General features: G+C 40.5%; 1 protein-coding gene across 1 annotated transcript in view; it reads right to left on the bottom strand.

Annotated features, from left to right (window-relative positions):
- Positions 1 to 813: 813 nt before the first annotated feature.
- LOC142661064 (uncharacterized) overlaps positions 814 to 15,589 on the bottom strand; it is a 99,261-nt gene continuing 84,485 nt past the window's right edge. Inside the window, exon 7 of the mRNA XM_075838321.1 lies at positions 814 to 6,187. Coding sequence (XP_075694436.1) covers positions 4,848 to 6,187 — 1,340 coding nt within the window. The 3' untranslated portion in view covers positions 814 to 4,847. The remainder of the gene's footprint in view (positions 6,188 to 15,589) is intronic.

Consider the following 15,589-nt stretch of genomic DNA (forward strand, 5'->3'; position numbering starts at 1 on the left):
GCACCAAGTTGATTTGGAGCGTGTAACTGGTCTGGAGGAGGCTGAACTCTTAATGGTTGGTAGGGGATCAAATACTTATTCCTTTGTGCACAATGCAAATAAATATATATAATTTTGACTGTGATTTTCTGTTGTTTTTTTTTAAATATAATCTATCTCTCACTGGTAAAATTAACCTAGCCTAAAAATTGTAGACTGTTAATGTCTTTGACAGTGGGCAAACTTACAAAATCAGCAAGGGATCAAATAATTATTTCCTTCACTGTATGTCCATGGTCATGACAATGAATATACATTACCTCCATCCAGGACGGGATGGGTATTCAGAATCCTGACCACTTCTCTGTGATTTACAGCACAGCACAGCGAAATAACTGCTTACAGCGTAATCTCGCGAGACCACGCCTGCTATGCTCTAAATCGCAGAGAAGTGGTCAGGATTCTGAATACACATCCCGTCCTGGCTGGAGGTAATGTATATTCATTGTCATGACCCTGCAGTAACGTTATAGTGTGTTTATGTGGCAGCACATAGCGATATAGCTATATCGCTATGTGCTGTATAAATGAATGGAGAGAAGTGTATGACGCTGATTGGTCAGCGTCATACACTTCTCTCCACAACGCCCACTTGGCCATATAGTAAAACACGCCCAGTTGTCCATTGAGAAACTCATTAGCATAAAGCTAATATAGGTCATAACTCAAAAAATGATAATTTTTCTAAATAAAAAACACTGCTGTAATCTACATTACAGCGCCGATCACATCATGTACAATATAGGGCACTTATAATGTGGTGACAGAGCCTCTTTAAATTCAGTCTACTTTTAAATTTGACCAGACACTCATTAATTGACAGATTTTCACTGGGGGTATATAGCTCCAAAAAATTCTCAGAAACATAATTTAAACGAGGTCGAATTTTATACAGTCTGTCATAGTCAGGGGAATCTCTTGGGGGGCACTGACTATTGTCAGCAAGGTGTAAAAATTTTAAAAGTGTCTCATAGTTAGTCCTAGTCACAACTGCGGAGAAAGTGGGGGTACTATGAACTAGGTTTTTTTCCCCAGTACAATCTTATCGTGGGTTTCCTCACAATGTCCATAAGGATAATCAGTTTTGTAATTCAGCAGCATTAGTGGGTGCGCATTTTCCTGGCCTTGAATGGTAGGAGGCAGGCTTATTCACAATAAACTGCACTGCATACAGGTTAGTCTCCCTTGCTAATGCAAATAAATGTTCATAAAAAAAAGTTGAAAAAAAAACCACGGGGCCAAAACCACTTACATACACTGTTGGACCAGGCACAGACTTAAATTCAGGAACAAACGGTATACCCATAATTGGATTTTGCCAATTTGGAACCACTACGTCAGGATATAAAACATACATATAATAAAATGAATCTTCTTCTATATAACAAGTCTCCTGTGTCCTTATTTCTCAGCATGTGGTGGAGTTTAGTATCTAGCGAAGCTTTCAGGGCTTTGTGGTATTGTTTTTTTTTATATATGTATCACTATTAAAAACAACTAATCATCTTTTATTATATCTGCCGCTGGCACATTGATTGTGGCTGTTATCACAAAGGTATTGGGCAGGGTGATAATATTCAGCAACATAAAGGAGCCAATGAAAGTCTTTATTGCTGTGGGAAGCTGAGGGCGGTTGCACACTTTCCCCGCAGAGAACGATGTGATATTACTCAATGTTCATTCAAATTAATAGGGTTGTGCAGGATTAGAAATACATGGCTGCTGTCATTAAAAAAAAAAAAAAAACAGTGCCACACCTGCCCAGTCTCAGTGCGATATTCTAGTAAATAGGGCCTTCACTTCAAGGGAACTGAGCTGCCATACGAGACACAACCTATGGACAAGTGTGGCACTGTCTCTAGAAGAAAGCATGTTTTTCTAATTCTGTCCAACCCCTTTAATAGGTATCCGAGTACATTAATACATGATTACATCAAGTCTTAGCAGTAACTCTCCGCTCTAGCTCATAGAGGGTCCTGAGCAGGGGATTCACTCTATGATGTTCATATATCCTAATAGGACATCATGAGATGTCCTTTTAAATAGGCCATTTGTGTAACATATGAATCCCCCTCTATTGTAGCAGAACTCTCCTGTGGGTAATAAATGGGGTTTCTGCATGGAGGACTCCGCTCTATTACCTCCGTATACCTTCATAGGGCAAATTAAAAGAGATTGTCGAAACAAGAAAAGCACTTAATGGGCAGAGAAAAGAATAGACAAGATAATTGTACATATGTTTATAGTCAGTGGCATACATCCCCCAAGAGAGGGGGACCCATAGAAAAATATACCAAATAGGGCCCACCATTATTGTGCCAGGTTCTGCCACCGATGACAGAAGGGCCAGGTTTTTGTTTCCTCCACTCTCTCCAATGACCCTTGGGCCAATTCCCTACCCTTTTGTTTGCTAACAATGCAGTTTTCCTATAGAGGGTCCTGAGCAGGGGATTCACTCTATGATGTTCATATATCCTAATAGGACATCATGAGATGTCCTTTTAAATAGGCCATTTGTGTAACATATGAATCCCCCTCTATTGTAGCAGAACTCTCCTGTGGGTAATAAATGGGGTTTCTGCATGGAGGACTCCGCTCTATTACCTCCGTATACCTTCATAGGGCAAATTAAAAGAGATTGTCGAAACAAGAAAAGCACTTAATGGGCAGAGAAAAGAATAGACAAGATAATTGTACATATGTTTATAGTCAGTGGCATACATCCCCCAAGAGAGGGGGACCCATAGAAAAATATACCAAATAGGGCCCACCATTATTGTGCCAGGTTCTGCCACCGATGACAGAAGGGCCAGGTTTTTGTTTCCTCCACTCTCTCCAATGACCCTTGGGCCAATTCCCTACCCTTTTGTTTGCTAACAATGCAGTTTTCCTATAGAGGAGAGTCCTGCAGAGGTTCCCTTCACAAAGTAGCAAAAGGAATGGGATTAACTAGGGCCTCATAGGAGCCGCATGGTCTATTGTATTGTACGGGACCCAGGAGCAGTACGCGGAGCGCGCCAATGTCTCCGGGGAGGGAGATGCTAGCAGTAAGTAGAAACAAACCGACGTCCGCGGCCGCCGGGGGAGGGGAGATGCCGGCGGTCCATGGCCGTCGGTGCTACAAATGAGAATTATAATAGAAGGTTGTATAACTGCATTCCACTGTTACCAGTAATGGTGAATGAATTAAAATCCCACATGCTTCATACCTTATTTTATATGGCCCAGAGCCAAGTTAATTTTGGATAGCACAATGTGTGTTTTAGAAAAACATGAAAAAATTAGAGCCTGATCTATTTTTCCTTTCCTTGTCCTAAAAGCACTCTAGCATTCTTCCCAGCTCAGTTGCATCCAAGTATTTTAAATTCTTTCATTATAGGCAGTTGTCATGTGATCACAGTCTGGCCACCAGAATAGACCATGCTCTCATGTGTAGACAGAAAGTCACTCTCCCCTGCGTGTCTGACTTTCTGTGAACTACAGAATTAGATCACCGCCAATCAGCTCTGAGATTCCTCCGCTCCCAGCTCCACCCTTCCTGTTCCTCTGTATGTCCCCTATGCTTATAGTGCTTCTGAAGAGATTATTTCTTTCCTATCTAAGAGAGCAGAAGTGATATAATAGGTTAGTCCATACAATGATTAGCTGCAGAGTTATAAAACACCCCTGACTCACACTAACTGACTATACTATCTGTGAGTGCTGTGTGCAGAGAGTCCAGTGTATTTCTATAAGATGCTACTCACTGTCTACTGCTTGTAAGGACTGGAGAAATTTATCACAAGTAGGAGGCAGAGGAGATAGGCTAAAACGGCATCACATAGGATACACAAACTCTACAGTGTGAAGACAGCAGTTCTATGTCACTGATCTATCACTTGCTGCACTTAGATAGGACTCAGAGCAGAGAAAGTGGTGTGATGAGACTCCACCCCCTCTGCAAAGCCTGAAGCATCTTGGGAAATGCAGTCTGCATTAGGGGAACCATATCAGAGGGGAAGAAGGAATCAAGACAACCCATAAATGGCACATCAACTAAAACCGGTATATACAAGAGCCTCTACATTATACTTTAATAGCAGCCTACGTGGCACTATATAGGAAAAAAAAAATTGCTATAGTGATTTAACTCTGGCGAATCAGATTGGATACTTGAATGTGTGTTATTTCATCCCTAACGATTTCAGGAATTTCTCAATTTTATTTTCTGGGTCTTTTGATCTCAATTTGACATGTCTCTTGCTTTCCTATCTTTTGATGGGCCAGGACCTTTTTTTATTTGCCATTCTTTTTTTTTTCAAATTTCCTTTACTTTTTTTTCCCCACTAGTAACACCAATTATTCATAGAACCCCTTAAGGCTGGAATCACACATGCAGTTTTTGGTGCAATTTTTGACTCATTAATTTTTTTTTGTCAAAGTCAGGAGTGGATTCAAGACAGGAATGGAAAATATATAAGGTTTTATACTTCTAATTTCTAATGGATTCACTTCTGGCTTTTAGGTGCAGTTGTTCTTATGCAGTTTTTGATGCACCAAGGCTCAAAAAATCACAAGGATATATTTACACACAGCAATTTTGTAGCAGAAATGTTTGAATGGAGCTTGTAGAATCAACCCCACTCAGATAAATGGAACAATCTTTCATTACAAACTTGCCATAAGTGATTATATCTAAAATAACATTCTAATAATTTGTACCAATTTTGGAGCACCTGATTCTAATTTAAGGTCTTTTAAGGTAGTGATAAATATGACATTTCCTTCAGTGGAAAAAGATCTGTGAATTTGTCTCTTTATTATTTTAATTATTGCAAAATAATTTTTGGATTTTTTGATTTTAATGGCTTCTCCCCTGTGTGACTTCTCTGGTGCTCCCTAAGTCTGGCTTTAGTAATATAACATTTCCCACATTCTGAACATGAATATGGTTTCTCTCCTGTGTGACTTCTCTCATGTATAACTAGGCTTGATTTTTGTGTAAAACATTTCCCACATTCTGAACATGAATATGGCTTCTCCCCTGTGTGACTTCTCATATGTTTAACGAGACTTGATTTATGTGTGAAACACTTCCCACATTCTGTACACGAATACGGCTTCTCTCCTGTGTGAATTCTCTGATGTTTAACGAGACTCGATTTTTGTGTAAAACATTTCTCACATTCTGAACATGAATATGGTTTGTCCCCAGTGTGACTTCTCTCATGTGTAACAAGATGTGATTTATCTGTAAAATATTTCCCACATTCTAAACATGAATATGGCTTCTTCACTGTGTGACATCTCTGATGTTTAACAAGACGCGATTTACCTGTAAAGCCCTTCCCACATTCTGAGCATGAATATGGTTTCTCTCCTGTGTGACTTCTCTCATGTAGAACAAAATTTGACTTATCTGTAAAGCGCTTTCCACATGTTGAACATGAATATGGCTTCTCTCCTGTGTGACTTCTCTCATGTATACCAAGATTCGATTTATCTGAAAAACACTTCCCACATGCTGAACATGAATATGGCTTCTCTCCTGAGTGAATTCTCTGATGTACAACAAGACTTGATTTTTGTGTAAAACATTTTCCACATTCTGAACATGAATGCTGCTTCTCCCCTGTATGACTTCTCTTATGTATAACAAGGTTTGATTTCTTTATAAAACCTTTCCCACATAGTGAACATGAATATGGTTTCTCTCCTGTGTGAATTCTCTCATGTGTAACAAGATTTGAATTTTGGGCAAAACATTTCCCACACAGTGAACATGAATATGGCCTCTCTCCTGTATGAATTCTCTCATGTGTAACAAGGTTTGATTTTCGTGCAAAACATTTTCCACATTCTGAACATGAGTATGGCTTCTCCTCTGTGTAATTTCTCTGTGTAAAACGTCCTGAGCTTTTTGTAAACTGTTTACCACATTTAATTTTTTTCCCTTCTTTCTGAGCTGTACTTGTGGTAACAATCTGTGATTTGTCAGAAGGTTCCTCATGATTAGGGGAATTAGATAATAGATCTGTACTGTGAAGTCCTGGATGTACATTAAGGGTAATGAGGTTTTCTCCTGTAGACTGCTGCATGATATCCTCATCTTCTGCTTTATAATTTAGCAATAACACGCAGTTCCCCTCAGATTTCTTCCTGGGATTTTCTGTTAGGATTAAAAATTAATTTAAGCTATAAAGTTAATTTGGTCATAACATCCGTATTAAGCTGGAGACCCACTTGCAGTTTTTCAAGAGTCAAAGCCAAACGTGGATCCAGCAGGAAGGATAAGTATAAGACACTCCTTATAAATCCACCCTTGGCTATGGCTAAAAAAACAAAAACTGCACCTGATAATATAAAGCTTTATATAACACTTCAAAATATATCAATGATAAAGTCCAGGATTCTTGTCTGCCAACGGTTACCACAATTATTCCATAAACCTTTACTTGATAAAAAAAAACATGTTAAAAGCATAATCTTGTCTTGCAATCAAGCCTGTCCTCTGCCAACTCATTTGGCCCTTCAATGCCAATTGGGCATCACTTTAATACAGCAACGGACGACTGATGACCTATCCACAGGATAGGTCATCAGTATATGATCTGTGGGGTTCCGACACCCAGACCCCACAACGATCAGCTGCTCCGGCTGCCTCTGGACACCGGATGTTATGAAGGGTATGTCGGAAGCGGAATCGCTCAAACTACTGCATAGCGGCCCTGCTGCATAACTGCAGCTCTGCTTCTATTCACTTGAATAGGAGTATAGCTCCAGTACTGCAGCTCGGCCGATATTTTGTGACCCAAGCCATCTACTTTCGGCATGGATATCCGGTAATCGGAGGCAGCCGGAGCAGCTAATCGGTGCAGGGTCCGGGTGTGACCCCCACTGATCATATACTGATAACCAATACTGTGCATAGGTCATCAGTTGTCCGTGCGTGGTCTACCCCGTTAACGTTAACTCAAAAAGGAAACTCAACTTAAGTTTCCCACGGGTTGTTCAGTTTTTAATTGTTTCATTATAAAATAGGAAATAATACAGTTTTCTTATATGCGTGCATTAGAAATTCTGCTCACGTAAGTTTCTTGTAACAGTGCAATAGTTAAAAAAAAATGGTATAGCCCAAAGATTAGTCCATAGTAATGCACCAATAGGATAACTGAAAAGGACTAAACATGGCTTCAGTGATGTGACCCACAACCCACACATTATGTGGCCACTGGCATTCAGGTAACACTGTCCAGGTATCTAACAGGTTAACAGTATTTTACTGAGGAGTATGAAGTATTTATACATACAGCAATATCTCATCATCATGTATGTCAGTATCTGTGTAGGAGCAGCACTTGCATTGACTCCTCTATATTGTGTGTTTTTGAATTTTAACCCATTGCCACTGCAGCCAGTTTTGACTTTCCGGACAGAGTCTCATTTTTTTAATCTGACATACCACTTTTGTGATAATAAATTTTGGATGCTTTTACTTATTCAAGTGATTCTGAGATTTCTTGTGACACATTGTACTTTATGTTAGTGGTAAATTTTGGTCAATACATTCAGTATTTGTAAAAAACAAACAAACACCAAAATCTATTTAACCCCTATCCGCACCAGGACGTAACTGTCCGTCGTTGCGGGAGGTTACTTCCCGCACGAGGACGTACAGTTACTGAGTTAATCCCGGTGCACACTGTCGGCGACAGTGTGCACCGGGAATCGGGAGGTCAGCTGTCGCCGACAGCTGACACTCCCCTCTTGCCGGCCAGCGGTCCTTTGCCGCTGATTTCGGCGCATTAACCCCTTAAATTCGGCGATCGGGTGCAATCGCCGAATTTTAGGGGTTTCTAACATATCGGCAGACCCCCGTCCGAAATCGCGGGGTCTGCCGATAGTTAGTATGGCAAACAATGGCTTCCAGGTCTGCCATGGATGGAAGCCCATCAGGACCAACCTTCGGCTGGTCCTGATAGGCTTCCTGTCAGAGTGACAGAAAGTCACTGTGCCGTTACCGATGCACACTGTCGGCGACAGTGTGCATCGGGAACTTGGAGATCAGCTGTCCCCGACAGCTGACACTCTCCAGTGTTGCCGATCAGCGGCTCATCGCCGCTGATTTCGGCAATTAACCCGTTACATGCGAGGCTCGATTGCGATCTCCGCATGTAGCGGGTTTGTAGCGCATCAGCAGCCCCCATGCAATCGTGGGGGCTTCTGATGCTTGTGATGGCACCCGGGGGCCAGACAACGGCCCCCAAGTCTGCCATGTATGTCAGCCTATGAGGATCAGCTTCTGCTGATCCTCGTAGACCAACTGTCAGAGTGACTGTGACGTCACACTGACAGTTGGAATACGTTACACTACCTAGGTAGTGTAATATATTCTAGCAGCGATCAGAGCTGCAGGTCAAAAAAAGAAAGTGTAAAAAGTAAAAGAAAAGTTAATAAACAAAAATATAAAGTGTAAAAAGTTAAAAAAAGTTAATAAAAATGTTTTATAAAAGTGTAAAAATAAAAGGTTTTGTTTTCCTATAATAAGTCATTTATTATAGGGAAAAAATGAAAACGTTAAAAAAAGTACACATATTTGGTATCGCCGCGTTCGTAACGACCCAATCTATGAAACTATAATGTTAATTTTTCCGCACGGTGAACGCCGCAAACAAAATAAACGGAAAACTGTCAGCGTCGCTATTTTTTGGTCACCACCCCTCCCAAGATATAGAATAAAAAGTGATCAAAAAGTCGCATTTACCCCAAAATGGTACCAATAAAAACTACAACCCGTCCCGCAAAAAACAAGATCTCCCACAGCTTTTTTGACGAAAAAATAAAAACGTTACGGCTCAAAATAGCATGTCTCAGAAAATAAATTATTTTATAGAAACTTAATTTTATTGTGTAAACGCTGCAAAACTTAAAAAAAACTATACACATATGGTATCGGCGTAATCGTACCGACCGGCAGAATAAATTAAAACGTAATTTATTGCGCACGGTGAACGCTGTAATAAATAAAGAATTTAAAGCGCCAAAATCGCTGTTTTTTGGTCACCTTCGCTCTAAAAAAGATCCTGAGGGGCCAAAATGCTCACTATACCCCTAGAAAAATTCCTTGAGGGGTGTAGATTCCAAAATGGGGTCACTTTTGGGGGGTTTCCACTGTTTTGGTCCCTCCGGGGCGTTGCAAACCCGACATGGCACTGAAAACCAATCCAGCAAAATCTGCGCTCCAAAATCCAAAAGGCGCTCCCTCCCTTCTGAGCCCTGCTGTGGGTCCAAACATCAGTTTATGACCACATATGGGGTATTGCTGTAATCGGGAGAAATTGCTTTACAAATGTTGGGGTGCTTTTCTGCTTTATTCCTTGTAAAAATGAAAAAATTCTATGTTTCCACAGAAAAATAGGTGATTTTCATCTTCACAGACTAATTCCACTAAATTCTGCAAAAAAACTGTGGGGTCAATATGCTAACTATACCCCTAGAAAAATGCCTTGAGGGGTGTAGTTTCCAAAATGGGGTCACTTTGGGGGGGTTTCGACTGTTTAGGTATCACAAGACCTCCTCAAACCTGACATGGTGCCTAAAATATATTCCTAAAAAAAGGAGGCCCCAAAATCCACTAGGTGGTCCTTTGCTTCTGAGGCCGGTATTTCAGTCCATTACCGCACTAGGGCCACATGTTGGATATTTCTAAAATCTGCAGAATATGGGCAATAAATATTGAGTTGCGTTTCCCTGGTAAAACCTTCTGTGTTACAGATTTTTTTTTATTACAAATGAATTTCGGCAAAAAAAAATGAAATTCGTAAATTTCACCTCTACTTTGCCTTAATTGCTGTGAAACGCCTAAAGGGTTAAAATATTTTCTGAATGTGGTTTTGAATACCTTGAGGGGTACAGTTTTCAAAATGGGGTGATTTATGGGGACTTTCTAATATATAAGGCCCTCAAAGCCACTTCAGAACTGAACTGGTCCCTGAAAAAATAGCCTTTTGAAATTTTCTTGAAAATATGAGAAATTGCTGCTAAAGTTCTAAGCCTCGTAACGTCCTAGAAAAATAAAAGTACGTGAAAAAAATGATGCAAACATAAAGTAGACATATGGGGGATGATAACTAGTAACTATTTTATGTGGTATTACTATCTGTTTCACAAGCAAATACATTTAAATGTAGAAAAATGCAAATTTTTGCTAAAATTTGAAGTTTTTCACAAATAAATATTGAATTTATCGAACAAATTTTTTCACTAACATAAAGTACAATATGTCACGAGAAAACAATCTCAGAATCGCTCGGATAGGTAAAAGCATTCCGGAGTTATTACCACATAAAGTGACACATGTCAGATTTGAAAAAATCATCTGTGTCCACAAGGCCAAAACAGGCTGTGTCCTAAAGGGGTTAAAATTTAGGAAAAAAATGCTTTTTTTAAAAATAGATAAATAGTATTTTTCTGCTTGGAAGACAATCATAACACACAAAATTGAAAATAATTCACATAACCCATGTCTACTTTATGTTGGCATAATTTTTTAAATGTCCTTTAATTTCTTTAGGATGTTAGAAAGCTTTAGGTGTTTCACAGGAATTAAAGTAAAGTGGAAGTGAAATGTAAAATTGTAACCATTTTTTGCAGAAATTAAATTGTAATATTTTTTTTCCTGTAATACAGCAGAAGTTAAAGAGGCTCTGTCACCAGATTTTGCAGCCCCTATCTGCTATTGCAGCAGATAGGCGCTGCAATGTAGATTACAGTAACGTTTTTATTTTTAAAAAACGAGCATTTTTGGTCAAGTTATGGCCATTTTCGTATTTATGCAAATGAGGCTTGCAAAAGTACAACTGGGCGTGTTGAAAAGTAAAAGTACAACTGGGCGTGTATTATGTGCGTACATCGGGGCGTGTTTACTACTTTTACTAGCTGGGCGTTCTGATGAGAAGTATCATCCACTTCTCTTCACAACGCCCAGCTTCTGGCAGTGCAGATCTGTGACGTCACTCACAGGTCCTGCATCGTGTCGGCACCAGAGGCTACAGTTGATTCTGCAGCAGCATCAGCGTTTGCAGGTAAGTAGCTACATCGACTTACCTGCAAACGCCGATGCTGCTGCAGAATCATCTGTAGCCTCTGGTGCCGACACGATGCAGGACCTGTGAGTGACGTCACAGCGTGATCTCTGGAGAACACGGCTGTGTCTGCACTGCCAGAAGCTGGGCGTTGTGAAGAGAAGTGGATGACACTTCTATACACAACGCCCAGCTAGTAAAAGTAGTAAACACGCCCCGATGTACGCACATAATACACGCCCAGTTGTACTTTTACTTTTCAACACGCCCAGTTGTACTTTTGCAAGCCTCATTTGCATAAATACGAAAATGGTCATAACTTGGCCAAAAATGCTCGTTTTTTAAAAATAAAAACGTTACTGTAATCTACATTGCAGCGCCTATCTGCTGCAATAGCAGATAGGGGTTGCAAAATCTGGTGACAGAGCCTCTTTAACAGAGAAACATAAATCAATATGTATTACTCTGATTCTACAGTTTTTAGAAATTTTCCATATGTGGCCCTAGTGTGCTAGATGACTGAAACACAGGCCTCAGAAATAAAGGATCACCTTGTGGATTTTGGGGCCACTTTTTTGGTTAGGAGGTTTTCCAGGCACATAATAATAGGTTTTCAGAGGCCTTGAGGTGCCAAAATGTAAGAAACACCCTTGAATTTTGCTTGGTAGTAGTTTTGTTTGGAGTTTTGCTGGTATTTCAGTTTATAATGTGGGGTTTTGCTGGTATTTCAGTTTATAATGTGGGGACATATGGAAGATTCTCAACTAGCTCAAAGGAAGGTCAGTTTTATAGCTCCTCTAAACAGCAAAACTGTTTACAGCGGTGCTAACATAATTGAACAAGGGTTTGCAAGTGTTTTCTAATCATCCATTAGCCTTCTAACACAGTTAGCAAACACAATGTACCATTAGAACACTGGAGTGATGGTTGCTGGAAATGGGCCTCTATACACCTATGTAGATATTGCATTAAAAACCAGACGTTTGCAGCTAGAATAGTCATTTAGCACATTAACAATGTATAGAGTGTATTTCTGATTAATTTAATGTTATCTTCATTGAAAAAAACTGTGCTTTTCTTTCAAAAATATGGAAATTTCTAAGTGACCCTAAACTTTTGATCGGTAGTGTATGTCGCCATGCGAAGTCACCACATCCCCCGACGTACATGCACGTGATTTTGCGTTAAGGAGTTAAAGATGTAGAACAGTGAAATTGAATAAACAGGGAATAATAAATAAGCATTATGACATTTTTGATTTGGCTGTTACACAGTTATGAACCTCCACAAAGATTAACCGTGTGTCCAACATTAGTGGTAGTGATACCACATATTAAGTAGTAGATGAAGGTGATGAAGCTCGCTTACAGGGGTGAAGAGAGTCCATCGCGTTCTGTGAGTCATCTAAGAGCCAGGTTTTATCATCAAGTGAGAATCTAAGTTTAGAAGGATATTAGAGCCTAAAACAGATGTTCTTTGCCACAAGAATTTTGTAGCCCGGTTTGAATGCTCTGCGTTTTATCGCCACTGCAGTAGAAAAGTCCCGAAACAGGAGCAAACTTTGATCTTCATGGATTAATGGTTGATCAGGCACAATTCTGTGTGCTCTTTCTACGGCAATAGCACCAGAAGAATCCATAATCTTAAGTGCCTGAGGGAGCCATGCGGAGGTGACCTGGATTTGTCAGGTCATACAGATTCTGGTACACCGATTAGGCGTAGTTGATTTAGACTAACTATTAAGTCCAGTGAAAATTTGAAAGCAGCCAGACGAGCATTTATCGCCGGCATAAATAACGCAGTAATCGCAACTTATTTTCATCCATATACGTATCTTCCCTATGTGATGAAGGCATATTTTTACTACTTGCTTGGAGTGTATATTTTTACTAGATGATACCGAATTGCCCATAAACGTGTAAATAGTGTGGAAAGGAATGACGGGATGAGAATTAAATATGAGTGAGCTTCTATAAAACAAGGTATATAGTATCACGATTTTGAGGTATATATATCGGAGGAAGAGCTGCAGAGCCATGAACAACTATATGGTCGGAGTAAAAAAGATTAAACTAGGATCCTATAGTATATGTATATCTAAGATGATGGAAGAAAGGGATATGAGCCCCACTTCTAGCAAGTAACAATGAAAGAGAGAAGCGTTGCAGAATAGCCAGAGCAAGAGAGGATTATAGTAATTCTCAACCATCCAACTGAGAATGGTAAAATGTGCCCACCCCCAAGGAACTCAAGAGGGTCAATTGCAGGGTTGTGGGTGCAACTTAATGAGGAAAATTCTCCCAAGGGAGCTGTAAATATGTTGGGTGTGTTGAGGAAGGACAGTGAAGGACTGGTCGATATCCCTAGCTCCACCACAGGGTGAATGAGCACGTCCTGCAGATTGAGTTTCCTGGGCCCGATTAGAATCAGTACGTGGGTGTCAGTAGTTCCCTGGATTAAACTTTGGACAGAAAACTCTCCCAGCTACACAAGGTCTTGCCTGCTTCTCGGCCCTCCCCTGCAGCGCCGGGTCCCTTTCCCTGGATCTTCCGTGCTGGGTAACGGAGCCACTTATTTCTTAGAGCATGGGGAAGAGAGTCATGTGAGTATGGTGTGTGATAGTAGTGCATGTACCACGCTGTGCATATGATGTGGGCAGCGACCGCTGAGGATGGGGGAGAGCATGTCCTTGAGAAGCAGGACCTTGCCACCCTACTCTTTTTTCGCCTAGCAGGTAGGATTATTTCTGGGCTTTATTACCGTCCACATGTAGCAGCTCTTCAAAACTGTGCCCGATGCAAAGTGACGTCTACCGGAAGTCCCCTACATATAATTTATTTAGGGGGGGCAGCAAACTCGCAAGCCTTTTTTTAAAAATCTTTGTTTTTCTCTTTCTACACAAAGCATCGTGCAGTATAATAACATATCTTTATTCTATGGGTCATTATGATTCTAATTTGGGGGGGAGCGTGTCCTTTTTCATTTGTATTAAACTTTATTTATAACTATACTTAAAATATCTTTATTTGTCCCTCCAGGGGTCTCAGCATTCCAAAGCACAACTGCCTTTATCACAGCCAGGTAACCTAATAAGAAGTTACTGATGGCAGACCTGGGCCATCTGCTGCCATGGTAACTTAATTCGGGGCGGTGAGGGGCTGACAGAGGAAGCCCCCGTCCCTTTGTCACACACCTTAGTTTCAGCAGTCGCTATTGATCCCGGCACTTGCAGCAGGAGCCCGGCTGTGTAGAAGGTCAAATTCCCAGGAGCGTGTTTTTCACGTCAGTGTGCTGTCCGTTGAAATAACTGACAGCACACTGACCCATGCAATCTATTGGGGCTATTCATTCATGTTTTTCCGTTTTCCGTTCTAAGTGTGCATGTGTTGCGTGAAAACTCACCGCATGTGATATTCTGGTCCGTTTTTTGCAGACCACGTTGCCTATTAAAGTCTGTGTGCGTGAAAAACACGGACAGCACACGGACGACATCTGTGTGCTGTCCGTGTTTCACACATCAGTTGCTAAAGAAATGCTGAGAAAAAGAAACACGGACATGAGAAATTGATGCCACACGAAAACCACATGGACGCAACACAGACATGAAATACGGTCCGTTTTTGCAGGCGCAAAATGGACACGCTCATCTGAATGAGGCCTTACAGTCATGCTCCTGATCTCATGGGTACAGTGGCCATAACCACGAGATCCAAATGAGATCACTTGTCGATAAAGGGTGAAATCCAATTTAAAAGCTTTTTAAAGTCCCTTAAAGGAGACCTACAAGTAGACAGGTTCCATGCTATTTAGTGTACAGTAGATTATAGCAGAGATCTGTTTCCTTGATATGACCGTCTAAGGTTGTATTACAGAAATATACTGAAGACCATATTTCCCATTGTGGCTTGTGTGCAACGTTGTAAAAAAAACAAAACAGAAAAAAAAAACGCGCTGTGTCTGAATCCATCCTTACAGTGTCAAGTATGGAAGCGTCTTGGATGAGCTCCCTATAAGAATTGATGTGGTGTTTAAGTGGTTAAAAATCTCGGCCATTAGTGCAGATGTTAATTTCAGCTGGTGCCCCTCAAAAATTGATGCTAAGCCTAGTGCATTACCGGATTCATAGAACACCTAGTAGAGAACTTCTATGTGCAGTCACAGCTCCCTCGGGTCCTGCACTATGTATAACACATTGTCTGAAGTGTTACTGTAATGTAGAACTAAGACAGAACCTCACCTTAACCCCTTAATGACCGGGCCATTTTGCACGTTAATGACCAAGGATTATTTTTTGCTTTTTCACGGTCGCATTCCAAGAGTCGTAACTTTTTTTTTATTCCGTCGACATAAGGGCTTGTTTTTTGCGGGCCGAGTTGTATTTTGTAATTGTACCATTTTTAGATGCTTATAATATATTGATTAACTTTTATTAACTTTATTTTAGGAGAGTATTGAAAATAAGCAGCTATTCCAGCATTGATTTTCAC

This window comes from Rhinoderma darwinii, chromosome 1 (assembly GCF_050947455.1).
Source record: "Rhinoderma darwinii isolate aRhiDar2 chromosome 1, aRhiDar2.hap1, whole genome shotgun sequence".
In the NCBI taxonomy this organism is placed as follows: Eukaryota; Metazoa; Chordata; class Amphibia; order Anura; family Rhinodermatidae; genus Rhinoderma; species Rhinoderma darwinii.